Genomic DNA, 23,529 nt, shown 5'->3' on the forward strand with positions numbered 1-23,529 from the left:
AGGCAGTGGCAGGTGGATCTCTGTGAGTTCAATGCCAGCCTGGTCTACAAGAGCTAGTTCCAGGAAGCCTCCAAAGCTGCAGAGAACCTCGTCTCAAAACTGACTCTAAACAAACAAACAAACAAACAAGTTGGGGACTTGCCAAGCCTCGGGACCTGAATTCAGTCGCTAGAACCCATATGGTGGAAGAACAGAATTGACTTTGGCAAGTTGTCTTCTTACCTCCGTGTGCCCTCCACCTAAATAAATGTCAACATGAAAAGGGGGAAGGGGCTCCAGAAACTGTAAAGGAAGACAGACAGGACTGGAGCCTTAGGACTAAAGGGGATCTAAGGTGGTGAGTTCTCGGGCTTTCTTTTGCAACCCACTCATCCTCAAGCAGAGAACTGAGAGGCCTGTATACCTCAGCGTGTAGCAGCCGTTCTTGAAAAGCCTACTCTTTCCAGGGGACCAGGAGAGTGGAGGCCACAAGAGTGCAAGACAGGAGATGCAGCCCAACGTGGGCGGAGTTCACTAGCAGCTGAAGAGCTGAGGCCCAAGACATGCCAGGCAGGTGAGAAGGTTCACTTTATTTCAACAGTAAACACAGTGAATTTCTGTGTGGCCCCACTGTCCCCTTAGTGTCACAGGCCTCGTTTGGCTTCTGCTTCTTCCCATCAAGGTCATCAAACAATAGTAAGTACTATGGAGAAGTGCCTTCTGTCCTCAGAGAAAGCCAGCACATCCAGACTGTATCAGAAAGATAAGGTGAGCTGGGTGAGTGGTTCACACCAACTTCTAGCACTTGAGAGGCAGAGGCTGTGAATCTGGTCCACTAATGAGTTCCTGTTCACCCAAAACCACATAGTGAGTACCTGTCCCCAAACAAACCAATAAACACAGGTAAGGGCTGGAGAGCTGCCTCCATGGTCAGGAGCACTCGTTACTCTTGCGGAGAACCTGGGTTGGGTTCGCAGCACCCACAGGCATCTGTGATTTCAGGGTATCTAGTGCCCTCTTCTGGCCATGGTGAACAACAGGCACATATGAGGTACACAATCATACACAGGCAAGTGTAGCAGGCTTTCTTTTGGGCCACTACCAGCTCCCAATCATGACATGAAGACTTATTATTAATTATGAATGATCAGCTTTATCTTATGTCTGTCCCACTAACTCTTATAACTTAATTTAATCTCTTTCTCTTCATCTATGTTTTGCCTTTGGGTTTTACCTTTCTTTCGTTCTATATGTCCTACTCTGCCTGGCTGGCTAGCCCTGGTCTCCCCCTCTTTCTCCCTTGTTCTCTCTTCTATCCTTGAGCCTAGATTCATCCTCCTACTTATTCTCGCTGCCTGTCAGGCCTGCCTATACCTCTACTGCCTACCTATTGGCCTTGTTAGTAGACCAATCAAATGTCTTAGACAGGTAAGGTAAAACAGCAACGCATCTTTATATGGCCTCACAAATGCAGATTAAACAAATGTAACACACCTTTACATAGCTAACAGTCCACAGCAGGCAAGCATCTACACACATAAAATAGTATCTTGAAAGGGAAAACAAAACAAAACCCTGTATTCCTTTTCAGCATGTTCTCTGACCATAATGGAATCCAACAGAAAATCAATAGTAGAAAGACAACAGGGAGATCTCCAAACAACTGACCACAAGAGAACCAAAGCAGAAATCAATCACAGAGAGTCAGCAGGAAAGCACCAAAAACTGGGACATTAATAAAAGCTGAGAGTAGGCGGAAGGAACTCCTTATGAGAAGTCTTTACCTAACTTTACACCGTGGTGAAAATATCAATATACATTCTCTCTTTGGGGTGAGGCCATTAAATAGCTTATTATAAATATATTCTATTTTTTAAATAAAACAATATTTTTAAGTACTTAGAATTCTTTGGAAAGACCGATGGTATTGAAAGAGATATAACAAATATACTTGTCTCCAAATTATCTATTCCTGCTTTTCTTTTTTTTAAATATAAATCATCTTTATTGATACAACAATAGAAAAAAATCACAGTTTTAATTAAAGACTTGAAAGCCACCCTGGAGTGGTTGCTACTCATGAAGCAGCTTGGGTTTTTCTAGCAGTTAACAGGAGCAGAGGCACCACACTTAACCAAGCTAACGATCACAGATGTTAGCAATTCAAATGCCTTTCCCTGAAGTGCCACTCCAAAATTCCTAAAGCGATTTCTTCTAGTATGCCTAAATATCATGCTTATATGTATATCAATCTTAAAACTAGAAATACTCCATGACTTCCCACGATGAAAGAAGAGGACACAGCTCTCTGAGAACAAGCGTCCATGTTTGGGGGTCTGTGCCGTCCATCCAGCCACAGCTGACTACAGAAGGTGAGACTCATCTGGGCCTATCAATCTATGATCAGATTATGTGACTCTGCTACTTTGCTTTTTATTTGTTTCAAACATTTTTCAAGATTTATTCATGTTACTATGTGAGGTTAGCCTGCATGTACGCATGTGCACCATGTGAATGCTTTGTGCCCATGACGTTCAGAAGAAGGCATCAGATCTTCCAGAACTGTAGTTACCCACGCTTGTGAACAACCACGTGGGTGCTGGGAATTGAACCTGGGTCCTCTGCAAGTCTCTCTATCGCCAAATATGTTTTAATTGCCAACTTGGCACAGTTTCAACTGGGAAGTCATCAAGATTGAATTGGTCAGTGGGGAAACTGTCTTGATTGTTAATTGATACAGGAAGACCCAGCCCATTGTGGGCAGTACCATTCCCTAAACAGAGAAGTTCCCCAACAGGATGAGAGAGGAAGCAACTATCAAGAGCAAGTAATTAAGGTTCCACGTGTTTATTGTGTTTATTCTCTCTCTGCTCTTGCCTCTGGAGGTCTTGCTTTAAGTTCCTGTCTGGACTTGCCCGCAACAATGGACTGAAGTTGCTTTTGGTCAAGGTTATTTTATCAGAGCAACAGAAAAGAAACAAGAACAGTAACCAATCATTCCTTCCAAACTCCTTTATACTTTTTAAAATGTCTTATTTTCCAATGTCTACACAGAAATGTAGATTCCAAAGACTTTAGTCTGCAGCTAACAACCTCCAGTACTGTTTTACTTTTCTTCTTGCTCAACTTGCTTGGCAAACTACTTGCATTTTCAAGATTCACGTGTAAATGTGTCCCCAGATGGCTACATACTTATATTCTGCTAAGAGCAATTTTTGAAGTTGAGAGGCAGAGTAGAGGTCAGAAAGTCTGGAACAGTCAACTACTTTCTATGAATTTCACCCAGTGCTGGACACTGTGAAGAAGTCACTACTATCCCAATTTAAGCTGGGGAAATCAGGGCTCAGAGAGAAGAGGTAACTTGAACAAGGTCACGGAGCTAGGAAATGACATTGTAGAGTTTTAGTAATACCCTAGATTTCTACAATGTTTACACACAGCCTGTATTCTTTCTAGGCAGCTGGAATCCTCAGCACAATAGTGCAAGTCTGAGGAGGACGCACACGTGAGACTTAGGGTTATAGTTCCCTATAGGATAGGAGCACATGGTTGAGCGTCCTGGTGAGCATCACCTTGCAGTCAATGAACTACAAGAGGACTTGGATAGGACATGAGAGAGGTGGTACACGGAGAATCCCAGAGCTGCTCAGCCCCTTACTTCTGCTCCAGTGCCCTCTACGCCCATAGACTGCACCACCTTCTCCCTCTATGCTAGCCCTTTAAGACCAGCTGTACCCACAGGCTGCCCTCCAGTATTACCTAGGACCATATATATCAGTCCCCTCAGGGTCTTGCTGTCCCTACCAGTGTGAAGCTCTTGGGTGAAGCTGCCCAGCGCTTGACTGTGGTGAGGGGCCACTCCTGCAGCACCTCCTTGGTCTTCTCATCCACCCGCATGACGGAATCCTTGGTGATGCCCAGGAGGCGGGGAACCAGCTTGTTCTTGCCTTTCATTTTCTCCTGGAAAGAGGGAAGCCAGGGATCATCAGCCTTTCTAGAATATACTGGTTTTTTTTTTTTTGTGTGTGTGTGCGTGTGTGTGTGTGTTTTACCTGCAGTTTGTTTACAAACCATGTATGGCTTTTAGAAAAGCCAGGTGAATAACTCACTGAGAAAAAGGAATGGGGCAGGAGGACACCAGGACACTGGAGAGATTCATAAAAGTGTGCAGCTTCCTGTATAGGAACACTGTTCAGCAGAGGGGCTGTTCCAAAGCTGTGTCATAAAGAAGGGACTGAACCGGAGAGACACCCAGAAAGAGACTGGGGGTGAAATCCAAGTATTATCATCCTGGGGGTATGTGGGTGGGTGAAAAATCAAAGAGGGGAACTGTATAATTCAAACCCTTAAAGTGAACTCAAATGGCCCCAATTAGGATCTTCTTCTACAGAGGGAGAGATTCTTCCCCTTTAAATACATCCCTGCAATCCACTTCCTCTCCCAGACCTTGCTTTTGCACAGCGACAGGTCTCAAGTCTTTGTGGCCTTGTTTTTGGGGCGTTATCTAGCATTTGAAGACTTGTCACTGTGTATATTCACTGTACATGCTGCGGTGCTATGCAGTTTCTTACAGGCATATAACGGAGAACGAGCACCCCCATCCCAATTTTGTTTCTTTGATATAGGGCCCAGGCTGGGCTGGAACACATGGTAAGCATCCTGTCTCAGCTTCCTAAGTGCTGGGACTCCAGGTGATTCTAAAAATGGCATTAATGTTTAATTTAATAGTTTTTTGATGGAGGTGGGTCTTGTATTAATCTGTTGCTTTCATTGGTTAATTAATAAAGAAACTGCCTAGGCCCATTTGATAGGCCAACCCTTAGGTGGGTGGAGTAAACAGAACAGAATGCTGGGAGAAAGAAGCCGAGTCAGTGAGTCGCCATGATTCTCTCACTCCAGACAGACGCAGGTTAAGATCTTTCCTGGTAAGCCAGCTCATGGTGCTACACAGAATATTAGAAATGGGTTAGATCAATATGTAAGAACTAGCCAATAAGAGGCTGGAACTAGTGAGCCAGGCAGTGTTCAAAAGAATACAGTTTCCGTGTAATTATTTGGGGCATAAGCCATGCGGGCGGCCGGGTGCCGGGGATGCAGCCCCACCGCTCATATTACAACAGTTTTTAAAAACATAACGTTATCCATTAAAATAATTGATTCTTCCTTCACACTTATGTTAAACCTTTTGATTTGTTAATGATTTAGGAAGAACACAGGTGGATTCCCCACCCCCCTCTCCCCCAGACAGGTTTTCTTTGTAGCTTTGGAGCCTGTCCTGGAACTAGCTCTTGTAGACCAGGCTGGCCTCGAGCTCACAGAGACCTGCCTGCCTCTGCCTCCGGAGTGCTGAGATTAAAGGTGTGCGCCACCACCGCCCGGCCAGGTGGGTATATTTTTGAGACTTCTGGGTAAGAAGTGTTGTTCCAGCAAAAACATTGAGTAAGAATAATGGAAAAGAGAAAGCGCTTTAGCACAACACACACAGATGAGGTGGAGGGAGGGAGGGAGAATGAGAGAGGGAGGGGAGGGAGAGAGGAAGAGGGAGAAGAGGGACAGAGAGAGAGCACAGCACTCTAGCACACAAGATAGGCGAGACACAAAGACAGAGGGACAGAGGAAAGTCACAAGAAGTAAGTCTCATGGGAAGAAAGATTAGGAAGTGAAGGTTTAGAGAATAAATGCTTGCAGGACATACGCCAAGCATATGCTAGACACGTGCCCTTTGCTATCTGTGAAGCGTTTTTATACATCAGCAAAAGCAAACGAACGAACAAACAAAATACCTTCCAAAAAATAATACAGACAGTATTCCTAACAACAAAAATTTAGGAAATAAAATTTCATTTATGTCAAAAAAGTGTTCTAAAATTAATTCTCAGAACTGAAGAAGGTATGAAAGGAATTAATTCATAACTAATGGAAGTTAAAAATGGTCCAGCCTGAGGCCACAGAGATGCTTGGCAGTGAAGAGCATGCACGACTCTTGGAGAGGGCCTGAGTCTGCCTCTCGGAACCCAGCCCAGGCGGCTGAGAGCCACCTGTGACTTCAGCTCCAGGGAATCTGATGGCTCTGGTCTCCACAGGTACTATATTAACATCTGCAAGCACGCAAGCACACATATCTTAAAAAACGACAACCCTTTATAAAAGAGAATATGTCAATACCTACCCATTCAGAGGCTTAAAACTTTGACACAGCCTGCCTCTAGAAACTTTTTTGTTTTATAAAATTTTTAAGTGTATTTAATTATTTGGTCACAAGAAATACAAATGGAGTTTGTCTTAGTGAAAGGCTAGAAAGATTCCCAGTTTCCAATACCAGAAAACTTCATATAAATAAAGTATGGCACATTCAAGAAACATATTACAATATTTAAAAATCATTTTGTGGGACAGGAGAGATGGCCCACTGGCTAACAGCATTTGCTGCTCTTGCAAAAGAACAGAATTTGGCTCCCAGCACCCACATGGCAGCTAACCCATAACTTCAGTTTTAAGGAATTGGACATCCTAACCTGACTGTCAAAGGTACTTCATGCACATGGTAGACATACACACACACAAACACACACACACACACACACACACAGACACACACACAGACACAGATAAAGATAAACTTTGTAGGAAAAAAGATTTTATGGAAGTAAATAATTCAGCATATATAAAGTAAAAACCACAGGATACGTGATCCTACAGCAACAACATCATATTTATATATAATGGAGAGAATCAGGTCACACTACATAGCCAGGGATGACCTGAAACTCTGGATCATCCTTTCTTTCCCAAGATCTGGAATTACAGCCATCATACCTGGCTCAACAAACAAACATTTTAAGAGGTCTGGTGTGTTAGATGAAAAGATGCTGATAATGGTTGTGATTGCTACAGTTTTCTTTATTACTAAAATTTCATTGACTATAGCTAAACTTGCAGTACTATCAGAAAGACTTTTCAGTGGTATGTGCACACACCAACACAACTGTCCTCAGTAAAGTAGGTGTGTCTATTCACATTCGTGTAGAATGCATGTTTGGGGGATGTTTGGGAACCTGCGCTTGCACTTAAAGCAGTCCTGATGCTCCCTAAAGCATGCATCATCCAAAGACCCCAGACTCCACAAGATCACTGTCATCAAGATTTCCCTTTGTAAATGAAGAGACTATTTGTGTGGTGGTTTGAAAGAAAATGGCCCCCAAAGGGAGTGGCACTATTAGGAGGTGTGGCCCTGTTGGAGTAGGTGTGGTCTTGTTGGAGGAAGTGTATCACTGTGGGGTGGGCTTTGAGATCTCTTTTTTCAAGCTTCACTCAGTGTGTCAGTCAATTGACTTCCTGCTGCCTCTGCTCAAAGATGTCTGCTCCATGTCTGCCTGCATGCTGACATACTCCCCATCATGATAATGATGAACTAAACCTCGGAAACTGGAAGCCAACACCTCAATTCAATGTTTTATCTGTAAGAGTTGTCATGGTCATGCTGTCTTTTCAGAGCAATCAACACCCTAACTAAGACACTTTGCTTAGACAGAATGGGAGCAAATGGTAAAGACACAATGGGAACAAATGCCTAAGCTCAAAAATATCTCTGGGATGGGTGTGGTGACCCATGTTTTTAAATCCAGCACTCGGGAGGCAGAGGCAGGTGCATCTCTGAATTTGAGGAGAGCCTGGTCTACAGAATGAGTTCCAGGAAAGCCTGGGTTGTTACACAGAGAAACCAATGTCTTGAAAAAAACCAAACCGAGGGGGCTGGAGAGATGGCTCAGAGGTTAAGAGCATTGCCAGCTCTTCCAAAGGTCCTGAGTTCAATTCCCAGCAACAACATGGTGGCTCACAACCATCTGTAATGAGGTCTGGTGCCCTCTTCTGGCCTGCAATCATATACACAGACAGAATATTGTATACATAATAAATAAATAAATAAATAAATAAATAAATAAATAAATAAGTAAGTAAATACCGAATTAAACAAAAACAACAACAAAAACCATCTTTAGCACCTAGTACTCAGGAAGCAGACAGTCCTCTTTTCAAGTTCAAGGTCAGCCAGGACTGCGGGAGATTTTGTCTCTAGGTAGGTAGGGAGGGCAGGAGGGAGAGGAGGAGAGAGGAAGGTACCCACCCAGCCAGCCAGGCAGGCAGGCAGGCAGGCAGACAGACAGACAGACCTCCTCACAAAAGGAGTTGTTAGAACACCTTCAGGGAATAGGGGAGAACAAAGCACTCTGTGACCCTCAAGCCCTCAAAAGATACCAAGAGTTTGCTTCTTTTTAACAAAGGGTCAGTTCAGGACTGGGACAAATTAAGGATGACATGTGACACAAATTCAATTTGTTTGTCAGTGGTCAACCCTGATCACTTATTCTAGAGGACTCTAGGGCTTTGAGTCAGCTGACCTCCAGGAAGGTCAGAAGAGCAGTACCAAGACTGCTCCCTTGGGACGTGAGCAAGGCAGAGCTTTCAGGAGGCTCACACACTAGCCTGGTGTTCATGTGCTATGGTTAGATTTGGGTCATGATTGGCCAGATGCCACATCTGCTTTAGGTAAACCGCATCCCCCAACCCTGGCCACTCACCTTCACCAGGAAAAAGGACACTCCATATGTCCGGAGGGACCGGGCGTGTTTGACATATTTGACCTTGGCTTCTATTTCACTCATCTCCCCGCAGTTTTTATGCTCCTGCAAAAGCAACAGTGGGCGTGGGGTGGATCTGTTACTGTAGCCAGCTATCAGCTGGACTCAGTGAGAGGAGGTCCCTACAGGTAAGGTGCTCAGGGACCAGGAGTAATGACATTTCTGCATCAGATCTCTCCTGCTCCTTCATGACACTGAGCCTGTGGGAGGCTTAAGTGCAGGGCTTCCCACGTAGGTTACAGCAGAGTGCAAGGACCCATGTCCATATCCAGCATGGCAGGAGTAGCTGCCCCAAGGACAACTTCATCGTCAGAGGACCCAATACCCGAAAGGGCCCAGGGTTCACATTTTAAGCAATAGCAAGAAAGATGTCCCTCTCAGGACAGGCAGGTGTCCTTCTACCATTGATTCAGAATGTATGTTTTCTATGGAGCAAGGCACATACATGTCTGATTTATTTGTGTTTGGAAAGGATATTGAATAAAAATGTTTTATAAATACACAATTTATATTTTAGCTTCAATTTCTATTTCAAAATCAAAGAAGCTTGAGAGCTTGGATTCACTAGAATGTTTCAAGGTCATGTGGATAGCTGGGCTTTTCTTGTTGACTGTCTATGATGGACAAGTCACTGACTTTTAAAATAATCCGAGATTTTCGAAAGGCCCAAGCTCCCCAATTCTAGCTTCAAAAAAACCAAATCTCAGGACAAAGGAGTTCTTTGTGTCTTTCCCAAAGCAGCTTAATGGCCCATCACCTTGTTTCAATGTTACCAGCATAATGCCTTTGAAATTAAATGCATGCACATTTTTTTCTCAGAAGAGCTAAGTAACCTTTAGCAAGAAAGTATGAATTAAGATAATAAATCTGTCCAAAGGAGAGCTGTCAGCCTCTATCCTCCTGACTCACGGATCATTCATTATAGAAGAATACATGCATGGGGCACCAGACTACTACGTGAGGGATGTGCCTCCGGAGAATGAATGAGGATGAAGGGGAAGTAGGAATTTCTGTACACTGACAATACCTGAAATATCCGCTTCTCGGCTCCTCTCTGCTTGATGTATTCTTTCGGTAGGAATTCCTTTAGACTGAGGGAGAGAGGGGGAGGGGAGAGACAGCATTTACCACACTCTGTGGAGAAGCAGAGACTGTTGGTAAAACTCTCAGATAGGTCACCAACACTCCCAGCATCTCATGGCATGATACTAGGAGGTAGCACCCAGGATGCACTTAAGAAAGACACCCCCAAGGGGAGGGGCAGCTGATTTATTTAGGAGAGAGGTCCAGCACGCACCGTCAAGTGAAAAGTCAAATGCAGCCAACACATACAGCTACAGCGTGCGTCCTTTCTCAAGACACACAATACAGTATTTTTACTGTAAAAACAATTATATTTTGTAAGGAAATCATGGGAAACTAATCTAATACTAATGAAAAATGTTTTCCCCAAGAAGAAGAAAAACAAGAATGGATCGGATGAAACCAGGTTAGTCAAAATATCTTGTTTTAGGGTTTTTCATTGCGGAACACACAAAATCGCCAAGAAATAGCTAAAAATCTAAAGTACATTGGTACAAACTTTAAGAAAGTACGTTATGTTGACACTATTGCTATCAGAAAAATAATGACTCCAAGTAATTTTGGAAAACAGTCCTTTGACTATACATCCCTAGTGAGATATACCTTAAGACGAAATAAACAAAAGAAATAAGAACCAAAATGTTGACTTACTATTTAAATTTTATTATTTATCATCATTTAATATGTCGTGATGATTGCATGTCCATTATGTGTATGGGCACACATGTGTTGAGGCGTCTGTTCTCCTCTACTTTTACATGGGTTAGGAAGAGACTTTCTGACCAAGGCCCTAGGAGGAAAGGATCCCTTTGGGAATGAGTCACCCAAGGTCACAGTGCCTGGTTCCAACTCACTCCTTCTTGGGTTCCAGAGACACTGACTATACCACTGCACACTCAATACCTTCAAGCTACCCTTTAATCTCATGGCATTCAGTGAGATCAGAATTCCAATGCCTGTGGAGAGGAGGGGAGGGAGGGGAGGGGAAGGAAGGGAAGGGAAGGAGAGGGAAAGGGAAGGGAAATGAGGAACCAACCACATAGGTAGGGTGACATGGTGCCAGTTGATTTCTTTTTTCAAGTGTCCAGACACTGCTGGAATCAGAGATGAGTGATTTGGAAGAAAACCAGACCTGGTCTCAAACCCAGATGTTCACTAAAACTCAAGTTCTTTCCTTTTATGGGTTACTTACAATATTACTTTTATTGTTTATATTTGAAGGTATATAATACGTTTGATAGAAAGAATTACCATAACAAGCAAACTAGTATATCTATCGGCTCATACTGTTGGTGCATGTCAGGGATGAAGCAGCTAAACTCTTTCTTAGCAGATTTCCAGCAGACATATTAACTTGGGTCCCTTGCTCTTCAGTCATTTGTCCAAAGAACTGAAACTGCTCTTTGACTTCCATCATCCCTCCATCTTGCTGCTGTCTCTATCTGCTTTCTCTCTCTCCCCTGGCCCCATCTCCTCTCCCTCTCCCTTTCCCTCCATCTGAGGAACAAACCCAGGCCTTACACATGACAGGCAGGTGTTCTGCCAATGAGTTATATTTCCCTCCTCCACACGCAGCATCTCAATTTCTCTTGCTTATTTCATTTACACGTCTTCAGGTTCATCCATGTTATCAAACGGACAGGGTCTCCTTAAAGGCTGATTCCTATTTTCTCATACATATACTAAAACCCCATTTTCTTATGTAAAATTGAAGCTGCCTGAACCAGCAATTCCAACAGAAGAGTCCCTGGTGTGACAATACACTGAGAATGGGTAGGGAAGCTGCTACTGCTGGGGACAATGTTTACTGTCCCCACATGTCCCAGAATTGCCACCAAAGGGGCAACAGCCACCTCCACACTGGCTTTAAATAACCTGAAGACCAAAGAGGATTGTTATAGCTTACATTTGTTGACAAGAATGTGCCTAACTCACGAGGACTGAGGGCTGAAAGGGACACACAGAGATGTGAAGTGTCCCCCTGGCAGAGGCTACAGGAACGTGAAGTGGCAGGAACTAAGCAGTACCACCAAAGGACACAGAAAACCAGCTTCGTTTTCACTTCAGTCTTTACTATTGAGTCACCAAATAACAACAACAGCATCTCTAGCTGGTGTCCTAGACACTGCAGAGTGTGGTCCCTGGATCAGCAGCATCAGCACCAGCTAGGAACCTGCTAGGAATGTCAACTGGGGACCTGCTAAGGGGCTCAATGGAGAGCTCAGTGGCATATGTCAGCAAGCCCTGGTTCTGAGCGAGGCGGAGGCACCACAAGCCCTGGGCAGCCAGCTCAAATTACAAACCAAAAGACTTGGACTTGACTCCGGATTTCAAGATCAAAATGTCTGTGTGGCTGGGAGTCCTGGGTAAACTCTGGTGGCTTGTGGCAAGACCATGGCTTGAAGGAAGTCCTGGGTGAGCTGGGAATGCCTGGAGCGGCCACAAGAAGTGACCATCTTAAGATGAGGGTGAGGAATGCACATGGGCCCGTCTGCAACCATAGCCTGAGACATTTATAAATGGCAGAAACTTGTGCCTCATAGTCCTGCAGCCCAGGGCATGTGATACCACGGTGAACCTATGTTCAGTCATCTGGAGAGGGTTGCGCCCTCCAGAGTGGAGGGACACTGAGTCCTCATCCAGGTAATGAATATACTAGCTGAATACCTCATCTTTACAAGGGTCCTGACTGTATCCTGAGGTCCCATCTGCATGATCTTGATGGCCTCGCAGTATCCTAAAGACCCCTCTTATTAAGTCTAGCATATGGGCAATCCCTGAAGTGTGGAAGGGACCCATTAATCATAGCAGCCTGGAAGAAGCGCAGAAACTGAGTCTGAAGATTATTTTACCCTCACAGTGGTTCTGCGATCCCAAACTAGTCCAAATACCCTTGTACAGCCAGCCCAGGCAGCCCAGGCCACTACCCTGGAACTCAAGAGTCAGCACAGGGCTGGATTAATCCAGATCTTGTTGGTTTGCTGTGTTCTTGAGTTGGAATGTCATAAGACAGGTAAGCAGGGCCTGGAGGGCAGACAAGGAACAGACGTGGAAGGAAGGTGTCACTAGTCCTCATTTAACCACCCTGAGGAGAGCTCTGGGCTGTAAGACCCACAAATAGGTATAGGCAATAGGGAAACACTCATGCAGACAGTTGTCTCTTAGCACAGTTTATTCTTAATGCAGCGGGACAGAGATGGTGAGGTGCAGGGGGCAAGCCACAGCAGAAGAAAAGCCCAGGTTGGAAGGTCTCCTTCATGATCAGTCTGAAAGCACAGGCTCTAGCCAAAGATTCCACAAAAGCACAGCAGCTCAGGAGGGGGGAGTACTGTTTGAACTGGCACCAGCTTAAAAACTGATTTGGGCCTCCTACTGTGCCGAGAGCTTTGCTTGTTGACAGTAGAATTACCTAGAGTTTGTGGGGGAAATTTTCCAAGTTCACTCAGAATTCTTTCAGAACCCAGATTCATCTCTGGGATTGCTTTGTTCTCTTGGTAAATACTTGACTGGAAGGACGGTCCAGGGAGCAGAGGCGCCAGTAGCCATGGTCAGAGTCTTCCTCTGCCTGTTCCCTGCCTGCCCACCCTCCACCAAGAGACACTACCTTCACACAGACACACAGAACCTTTTGGACCTGGTGTGAACACCTAGTAACCTGCTCTATCTCCGCCCTGTGTGAGGAGACCAGGTTCCCATCTCAAAGCCAGACTACAGCAACTCTCTTTTGAAACGTGATGTTAATTGGGAAATACTTCATATCATAAAAAGTTTATTCTCCATTATTTATATGCCTGTGTGGTGGTTTGAATAGGTACAACTCCCACAGACTCATGTATTTGAATGCTTTGCCCAGAGGAGATGGCACTATTAGGAGGTGTGGCCTTATGGAGTAGGTGTGGCCTCCTTAGAGAAAGTGTTACCATGAAGGCAGGCTTTGAGGTCTTAGAAGCTCAAGTATGGCTACTGGGACATAGCCTCCTGCTGCCTGCAGATCAAGATATAGAACTCTCAGATGCTTCTCCAGCTCCATGTCTGCCTGCACGCCTCCATGTCCCACCATGATGATCTTTGACTAAACCTCTGAAACTGTAAGCCAGCCCCAATTAAATGTTTTCTTTTATAAGAGTTGCCGTGGTCATGGTGTTTCTTCATAGAAACCGTAACTAAGACAACCTGCCATGAAGAAGTCCATGTTAACGGTAGCACATTTGATTTATTGAGTGTTTGTAGATGTAACTGTGTCACAAGCACAGGCATATCCAGTTCTGTCACTCTGTATCCTAGTCCCTTGATAGTAAGTGTCTCTAAACAAACCTGGGACTAGACTGGCAGCCTACAGGTATCCTCCTGTCTCAGGTAGCCACAAGGTAGCTGGGGATTTGAACTCAGGTCCTCGTGCTTGTGCAGCAAAAAATCCTTACGCACTGAGCTCCTCCTTTTAAGACAGGGTCTCATGTAGCCCAAGCTAACCTTGAACTCACTAGGTAGCCAAGGATGACCCTTTCTGAGTCCCGAATTTACAGGCACATGCCATCAACCCTGGTTCCTTCTTGATATCTCTAATAGTAGCTACTTTCTTGGAGTTAATTATCACAAATATTTTAATATACTCTATGCTCCCTGTAGCTATGAATAATAACATATCCGTTTTTTCCTTGTGGGTGTGTCTTTAAACACAGAAGAGGCAAATTCTGGGATGTATTGCTTCCTCTAAGAAGTCACTGGTTTCAAGCATTCTGAAATGTGACACTCCATGCCTTTTCTATTTTCGAGATCACTTGGGACTAGAGAGATGGCTCAGCAGTAAGGCACTTTCTGCTCTTGCATAGGACTGGGGTTCGAGTCCCAGCACCTGAATGGCAGCTCACAGCCATCTGTAACTCCAGTTCCTGGGGGTCTAATGTCCTCTTCTGGCCCTCCTCAGCTACCATGCTGAGATAAACATATACACAAACGAACAAAATATCCACACACACAAAATCAGAACAAACACACTATGAAAAACTATTTGCTTGTAGTCGTAAACATTTTGTAACTGAGAATGTCCCCGACCCCTGGTCCCCCTCCTCCACCTCTAAGGGTCTGGGATGTGAGGAGTCTACGCTCCTAGACAAGCACTTCCACCTGAGCTAAAGCCCTGGTCTCCATTTTCTGTAATTTTGCCAATGCTGGGGACTGAACACCTGGCTCTTACACATCAGCAACCCCTCAATAATTTGGTTATGAACAACTTTAGACACATTAAGACGTTGAAGATTCACGGTGTGAGCACTTTACACACTCGTCTCCTAGTGTTACCGTCATTCAAGTCCCACCTATAACAGATGACCTCATGTCTCAGGCTCATCAGTAACTCTCGTCTTCACCAACACTAAAGGCCTATGGGAGGCTTTCACTCAACACTGCTTTACATTTTCCACGGGCTTCTAAGGCTCATGGAGGGGGGCCTTGCTGCTGATTTAGGAGTTATTTCTTCTTTAAACTGGCCTGGGTTGTGTCAGTCTCTCTCAGCAGTACCAGCTCTGGGACCATAGTCGCCCACCTTTCTAGAAACAGTTCACACTCAGACCACCCTACAATTAACGCAACAGAGACGATGCTGTGTTAACAGCACTGACCGCTCCATCATGAGGTCTGGAGCTCAGATCTCAGCACTTCCATCAGGTGGTTGACAAGACCCTGTGATCCCAACTCCAAAAGATAGACATCTTTTTCTGGCCTTGCTCCCACCCACACAGAAGCACAGAAGCATGCACAGACATATAAATATCAAAAATAAAATTGAAAGAGCAGACAAGGTAGACTTAAGGAATCATCAAAAAATTAGTATGTGGTGTCTTTTTGTCTTCTCTACACTGCTGCAACTTCAGAAATAAATATGCTAGTCTTCGGTGAATTAAAGGACAACGCTGTTATTTTGTTTTTAAAGCTTTACCAAACAGCCATGAAAAACATACATACAGCCGGGCGGTGGTGGCGCACGCCTTTAATCCCAGCACTTGGGAGGCAGAGGCAGGAGGATCTCTGTGAGTTCGAGACCAGCCTGGTCTACAAGAGCTAGTTCCAGGACAGGGTCCAAAACCACAGAGAAACTTGTCTCGAAAAACCAAAAAAAAAAAAAAAAAAAAAAAAAAAAAAAAAAAAACATACATACAAATAAATAACATTACATGGACTGAGCAGGTTATATTTAGGAATGTGTGTGTGTGTGTGTGGTATGTGAGTTCTGATGATTTTATTCAGGTGTCAGGCTTTTGTGGACTATGTCTTTACCTACTGTGTCATCTTGCTGGCCCATTTTCTTCTTTCTTTTCTTTCCTCCTCCTTCCTTTCTTGAGACAGGGTCTTGCTATGTAATATAGGCTTCCTTAAAACTTGCTAAGTAGTCCAGGCTGACCTACAACTTGCAATCTTACCTTTTTTTCCCCCAAGACATGGTTTCTCTGTGTACAAGTCCTGACTGTCCTGGTCTTGTAGACCAGGCTGGCCTCGAACTCACAGAGATCCACCTGCCTCTGCCTCCCGAATGCTGGGATAAAAGGTGTGCACCGCCACCACTGGCTCTAACGTGCAGACTTGTAGGGATGATCCTAAGTGCTGGGATTCCAGGCACGTCCCAGCATGCCTGGCACTGATTTCTGTTATTCTAAATCAGTATCTTTGCTAATGTGGTGCTGAGTCTAGAAATCACTGAAAAGCTTGCAGGAGAGTCAGAAGATGCTTTCATGAAAATGTCCCGAGTGTGCTGATATTAAACACAAGCGCTAGAAAAAAAAAAACTTTTTAAAAATCATAACATTATGTGCACTCCTTCACATCTTGTTCACCTATTACATGGCTGAAATTCCCAGTGGCTCTGGTCATCCTGGCCCTCTTACAAGTTCAACCTTCCCAAAGTTAAGTTTGCAAACTCTTGTTTAGGTAAAAAGCAGGGAGGAAGGCTACATGCAACAAAAGAAAAAGAATGAGAGAGAGAGAGAGAGAGAGAGAGAGAGAGAGAGAGAGAGAGAGAGAGAGAGAGAGTGTTAGTTACCAGGTATCCTAACGTAAGTCTAGCCAGTTACCAGGGATAACCTAAGCAAAACTAGCATCCAACATTCAATCTACAAATCAGAAGTGTGCCCCTGCAGGTTTGTTTTAATTAAGAGGGGGGCTCACCTCCTCAGCAATCTTCACCAATATAGTAGAAACAAGAACATGCACAATTAAGTATCTACAGTAAATGAAAAAGCTTCATTACCTAGACTAGATCTGGCCTAATTAAAAAGTAAATCAAATGTAAGAGAAGAAATAATTGCTACCAGGCATAACAAGTTTGTTTTAATTTAGAATCTGAGCAAGGGGACACAAACTATTGAGAGACGCAGGCTTCATCTAGGAAAAGAAAGTCCTAAGCAATACAACTACCTAACATCAGCTGTTAGAAGGTCAGATGGCCAAGACATTTTGGTTGGTGTGAGCATGAAGCTTACAACAGGACCAGTCTGCAGTGACATCTGTCAGACCAGCGCCAGACTGACTGCTGTACAAATGGCCATCCACAAAGGAAAGGAACACCTGTCACAATCTGGGTGACAGAACACATGACATCAAGGAGGCTAACAAGGCTGTAGCTAGGAAAGCCTAAAGCTAGTGATGTATTTGACTTACAGTGTCTTTGTCTCCTTAATCTGCCCTCTACTTTCTCCTGTTCATTTGCAGTCACTGTGGAAGCAGAGGTCAGCTGAGAGACTGACCGAGTGTGAGGTTTGAATTTGTGAATGTGAAATCCATGAAAAGAACACAAGCATGGTGTCTTTAGCAAGGCACATAGTGTCACAGAACAGAAGGACACATTTCCCCAGGGATCCTACAGAAGGCAGCCAGTCTGGCCGTGGAGAACAGGGCCCAGAGGAACACTTGGCCAGACAACTTATCTGGGAAACAGGGACTAGCATAACAGGAACTGTTCAAGGCCACCTCAGACTCAAGGTTGCTGAATGCATATTACAGCATAAAGCATCACACTGCAAAAGCTCCTGGGGTTCATTAACTCAACCTAATATTGTAGTGTCTTTTCTTTAACAGCTCAGTTCGGACCACATAGCAAGGTGTGCTATCTGACATTGCCTGAGTCAGGAGAAAAGCTGAGCTTTCTTTCATTTTTTTCCCTCAAGGGCACAGGCTGCTTCCAACCTTCTACCAAAGAGAACGTGAAGGTCCAAAATGCTTGCCTTACCCTTACCCCTCAAGCCACTCCCAGCTCTACAGATGACCCGCTGAAGACATCTTGAGATGGCCGAATATTCCTCTGGCGGAACTCACATAAGCTTCCCATCCCACCTCCCTCCAGGTTATAATTCTAGGTGACCTGGACACTGATGAGAATGGTAGATTATTTTTATCCTCATCCAAATGCATCACACTAATGGAATTAGAGCGGGAAAGGGAGGGCAACAGATAAAGAACAGCACCAAAGGAAGCAATGCATAAAGCCCCTAGGAAAGTTCAGATCCATGCCGAGGCAAAGGCAACCTCAGGAGAGCGGCCTAGTAGGGTGTTTTCAAGAGGGAGAAGCCAAGGGTTCCCTGTTCTGCATGGCCACAGTGAATCTGTAAAGTCACCTTTCTTATGTAGGTATCAGAGTACAGAGGTAGAGAAAAGAAACCACCCCGTCCTTCTAGAAAAGAGAGACAAGGCCACGACCAGGAATCCATGTGTACACTGTGCTCCCAAAGAGACCAAGAACTGTTAAGATTCTAATAAAGAATTCAAACCTAGGCTGGAGAGATAGCTTAGCCATTATTCTGTTTGGGGTTCCAACATCTTAAAAGAGATGGGTGTAGGAACCAACTGGCCAGGTATCACAGACTCTCCAGCAAAGAAAGAATCATCTACTGTGGGGATGAAGAATGGGTAATACTGACAGTCATAAGTCTGTATTTTTACATATCTTACTCTAACAATATCTGCATTTTGGGTTCCAAACTCAGCTGAATGAAGGTCAATTCATACAACCAATTGGGATAAGGAGGTACCTCTTGGGTTCCTCCTCGAAAGTCAACAGGGGGAAAGAGGGGAAGAAAAATAATGGAGGGGCACTTACTCTAAGAATCCAGGCTTGTGTTTATGCTCCACGTGAGGTCCAAACTGTATCTGGGCTTGAAATCCACCAAACTCACACGCCTTCTCGAAGGAGACAGGGTGAGAGCCATTCAGGATGTCATCCCGAGCCTGAAACACATGAAGAAGGAAGGGATTCAGGGGCTTCACTTTTCCAAGTGACATATTCCTGACTCAGGACAGGTACTGCAGACAAGCAGCCACAGTGAAGAGTGGGGTAGGCACAAACAAGGCTCAAAGAAAGGGAGGTTTTGTGTTCCCCTTCCAAAGTGGACAACAGCACGGCAGGCGCCTGGATTATCAAAAGACAAAGAAATTAATCAACCTCACTGGTAATGGAGGAAGGCAGATGAGACTGTGAAAAAGGAAGAGACAATGGAATCGTGTGAAATGCCCGGATTTATATGGGTTAATTTGCTTCACCTGAGCCTAGGTCATAAAACCAGCAAGAAGAATATCTACAAAGAGGTAAAACCATGGGATCTACTAGGAGAGACAGACAGACAGACAGATATGTACTCCCATACCCAGACCAGAGACCAGTCTGAGGACATGAAGGGCCCAGCAATGCAAGATTTTACATGAAAGCTCTGCTCCCAGCTCTCCTGGATCACACTGGCTGGTCCTACTTATCCCTCACCCTTCTGTCTTCCTTACTCTAGCTCCATGACCCAGAACACTCTGAGATGGATGCTCTCAGCTATTACCCTGGGCTCTAAATGTGGAAAATTTCTCCTAACTGCCTTGCTAGCTCCCTTCCTTTCTACCTTCCAGCACCATTCAATACCAGTCTTTCTTCTGCAGAAGTCAGCAAACAGTAAAGCATCTCAGACCTTCGGAGGACTCAGTCTGTCTTACAACTACCTACCCACTTCTGCTAGTTAATCCAAGAGTAGTCACAGAAAACAGACAAACAGTTATGCAATGGGTGAGGGGATCTGCCGATACAGAATGCTTACATAAATGAATTATTTACTTTCAACGTTGGCAGAGGGCAGGGCTACAGTTTGCAGGTCTTGCACCGAAAGAAATTCTAAAGAAACATGGGTGGTATTTTCCTTGAGTCAAAAGAAGCCCCCAGTCAAACTAGTACAAAGCCCATATCACATATGCCAAGGGATCAAAACTCAGGTGTTAAACGATTGTCTGAGCTTAAATAATGAGTTAACAAAGACATAGGAGGTGACTAAGCAGACAGCTCGGAGCTCTTGAGAAGTACTGATTTCTGGCCAATATTCCTCTGTAGTCTGAGATGTTATCTTGCGAAGTAAGATCAATTAAATGAATCCAACTGCCTCCTAGGGTTGGTCTGGGGACAACGACGGCCACTGGGTCCTAAACACAAGAAGCCCCAGAGAGGACCAGCGAGGCCCTCCTCTGGATAACCAGCCGATTATCCCCAATGCTAATTCCCACCAGAGACTGAAGAACAGCACCTCTGGACTCGAGATTCTGTCCACCATGTGGGAACTGGAGATGGGCACCTTCTCGCCGCAAGACCATGCAGAAGTCTCCTACAGTTCACTTAAGGCTTTAGTGTCTTTTCGGTTGCTGTAATAAAATGCTAACAAAGGCAGCTTAAGAGAGAAAGAGTTTATCTGGCTCACAATTCTAGGTTACAGTTCGCCATTCTAGGTTATTTTAGTCTGCCATCGTGGGAAAGTAGGGCAGTTGTCACTTGAAGCAGCTTACCACTTTATATCCAGTCAAGAGTAGAGAGGCAATGCTAGCTCTGAGTATAGATGCGCTCTCTCTCTTATTGAATCAAGACTCTGCAGCCTAGGGAATGGTGCCGCCCACAGCAGGTGGGTCTTCCTACCTTAACTAACATAACCGAGACACACCCACAAGTCAACCTAAGCTGGTCACCATCTCATTGAGAATCCCTTCCCAGGTGACTCCAGGTGCTGTCCTGTTGACAATAAACACTAGCCTTCACACCGTCTGTTGTCTGACCAGGAAATACCATACCTGGACATAAAGCAAGTTCAACTGCACCGGGTCTCTGGAATCCACATTCTGATCGGAATAAAAGAACTTCCGCCGAAGAAGCAATGTTTCGTTTTCATCCACGCCTTGCTCTCTGAACGTCCGGCTGTGATCTAGCCAATTTACTGCAGCATGAGACAGACAGATGGACAGGGTTTACTACTCATTGCAGCAGCCTGCCGTGGAAGTAGATTTCCATAAATGTTGATGGTTGCTTACGATTACTTCTTAACTTTGTGAGATGATTGACACCTACCATATGCAAATCCCCAGCCATTCCCAAAGTTAGCTACCGTACCACAGTGCATTGGTGAAACGGAGAAGTGGGGGTGAGGGAACAGAGAAGTCACTAAGAAACCAAGCCGTATTGTATGAGAGTGTCTGGACTCTGGGTCCTCAGGGGTTGGTTGCAGTTGGGAAGAAGGCTATGGGACCGTCCTAGGAAACCTCCTAGGAGAAATTGGGTTCTACAATCTGGCTCCATTTCCTGATGATACAATGTGAGTAGAAAGCCCCCTCTTGCTGTCTCCATGCCTTCCTTGCCAAGATGGAAGGTATTCCCTTGAACTATGCATCCAAACTTTCCATTTCCTAAATATCTGTTTTTCTTTTGTTGATTACATTTTATTTATTTAGTGTGTGTGGCTATGTTGTGGAATACACACGCGCGCGCGTGCGCGCGCGCAGCGCGCGCGCGCGCGCACACACACACACACACACAGGAACGGGCTGTCTCTTCAAACCATATGGGCTCCAGGCATCAGACTCAGATCATCAGGCTTGTCAGCAAGTGCCTTTACCCACTGAGCCACCTCGCCTATACTTAAATATCTTCTTGTCAGGTTGGTCACAGCAACGAGACAAATAACACACTATGTCAGTTTCCCCTGAAATCAATCTTATCTAGTGAGATGGTTTAGGACACCCTGGATAGAACAAGTTTCTCTGATCTCCGATAGGAAATAGGGAGAAAATGAAAGTCATAAGGCGGCGTAGAGACTCTAAACCAAGAGCTAGAGATGGCATCTGCTGCTGCGGGCCAGCTTGAATCTAACCTCATCCTAAACACCCTGTCCTCACATGGTGGCTCACGGGAATCAGCCATTCCCCTGCTCACTCCCTGAAGCCCCCTGTACCCTCTCCTCCTCTCTCTCTCCTCCCCTCCCCACGCCCCAAGCTCACTGGGCTAAGTATGAGCAGTCTCACCAAATGCTAAGCGACTCTGGCAGAAGAAACCTGTCTGACAGATCTCCTCTCCCACAGCCACCTGGGCACTGCGCACACATTAATAAATCCTCGGATTTGTCTACTAACAGCTTCTGGAAAGAAGTCTGTAACTGGAAATTTAATGAGGTAGAAAGAGAAGGGAACCGAGGAGGGCTCAGAGGAAATGGCAGGCCCACCAAAGATCAATAAACATTATGAAAGTGATGATGTCATCCCAGAGCCACAGCAGGAACAAGGCTGGAAGGGAAGGAGGCCAGGTGATGGACTAAGCTCCACCGGGGGAGGGCGGGCAGCACGGGACACACGGCAGAGCTTTGGGTGCATGCAAGGACACCTGCTGCTGTTGTACACGTTATCCATGTGGCTGTGGGAGTGACATTGCTGTGACAGACCAATCGCACTGATCTTAATCGCTAAGGAAACAATGAATCTCGGCCTGAGCTGCAGACTATTAGCATCTTTCTCAGGGACAGCCAGAAAGAACTTTCTGATGGAGGCACCCCGCTGAAGGAGCGCCAATTACCACCCCAGCCCACACTCCTGAGCAAGCCTCCAGGGCTAAGGGATTCAGAGGGACACAAACGATCAACATAAGAAAGGCTATTATCACACACACACACACACACACACACACACACACACTCACTCACACTCCATGCACGCACAAATCGCAAGGGAAAACTAAGAGAGCTGGAGCGGGAACTTGCTTAGTTATTGCATATGCTATTCTGGCACATTTAGATCACAATACACGAATTAGACTTTTAGCACTATAGTAGGAAATCGTGAACACAATTTATATATTTGATATGAATAAGTTCTTTTTAGATGTCAAAGATTATTAAAGCCATGTTACTACTTGTAATTATTATCTTTTAGTGAGACAAACCAAAACATTTACACATTAAAAAAAAATCCAACAACAACAACAAACAAAAAACCCAAAGTGGCTCTCAGGATGTGGATGGTGGCAGGGATTCAGGCTCTGAGGGACTGTGTACCTGGGCCACCAGTCTCCCCATCCAAGACTTACAGTCATCATCTGTGTGGAGCTTGGCCTTCAGCTTCTCCATCTTCCGCTCATCTCGTAACAACGTCCTGTCTTTTTTGAGTGTGCCTGTCCCTTCCTCTTTCTTTTCTTCAATGGTTTCTTGGATTAAAGAGTATTCTTCATAATTCGTTATTCCTAATAACAGAAATTGGGTCATAACTATACATCATTAAATTGCTACCAACTTCTGCTTTGGGCCCGGGGTGCTGCAAAGGGTCCATGTTGTCAAAACACAGGAAGGGGCCTTCCCCACTTGAGGGCCAGGGTGGTCACATGCTACACAGTTCCAGTCCAAACAAAGGCTCTGCAGGCTGGGAAGCCATAGTCAAGGTGTTAAGTACAATTTTCTCTACAAAGCATACTTGTATACACACTCTTTCCTCTCTTTCTCTGTGTTTCTGCCCCCCTCTTCTCTCTGAGGCCAAACCTAAAACATAAAAGAAAAGCATCTATCACTGA

The 23,529-nt window shown here is 44.9% G+C and overlaps 1 protein-coding gene across 3 annotated transcripts in view; it reads right to left on the bottom strand.

The window, feature by feature from the left end:
• Window positions 1–23,529, bottom strand: part of Tln2 (talin 2) — a 422,622-nt gene that overhangs the window by 155,808 nt on the left and 243,285 nt on the right. For all 3 annotated transcript variants that reach the window (XM_057766343.1, XM_057766341.1, XM_057766342.1), the window contains 6 exons: window positions 23,053–23,205; window positions 20,775–20,917; window positions 18,787–18,914; window positions 9,646–9,709; window positions 8,559–8,663; window positions 3,784–3,939 (listed from right to left, as the gene is read on the bottom strand). In XM_057766343.1, coding sequence (XP_057622326.1) covers window positions 3,784–3,939; window positions 8,559–8,663; window positions 9,646–9,709; window positions 18,787–18,914; window positions 20,775–20,917; window positions 23,053–23,205 — 749 coding nt within the window. The remainder of the gene's footprint in view (window positions 1–3,783; window positions 3,940–8,558; window positions 8,664–9,645; window positions 9,710–18,786; window positions 18,915–20,774; window positions 20,918–23,052; window positions 23,206–23,529) is intronic.

The sequence above is a fragment of the Chionomys nivalis genome, chromosome 4 (genome assembly GCF_950005125.1).
Source record: "Chionomys nivalis chromosome 4, mChiNiv1.1, whole genome shotgun sequence".
Taxonomy (NCBI): domain Eukaryota; kingdom Metazoa; phylum Chordata; class Mammalia; order Rodentia; family Cricetidae; genus Chionomys; species Chionomys nivalis.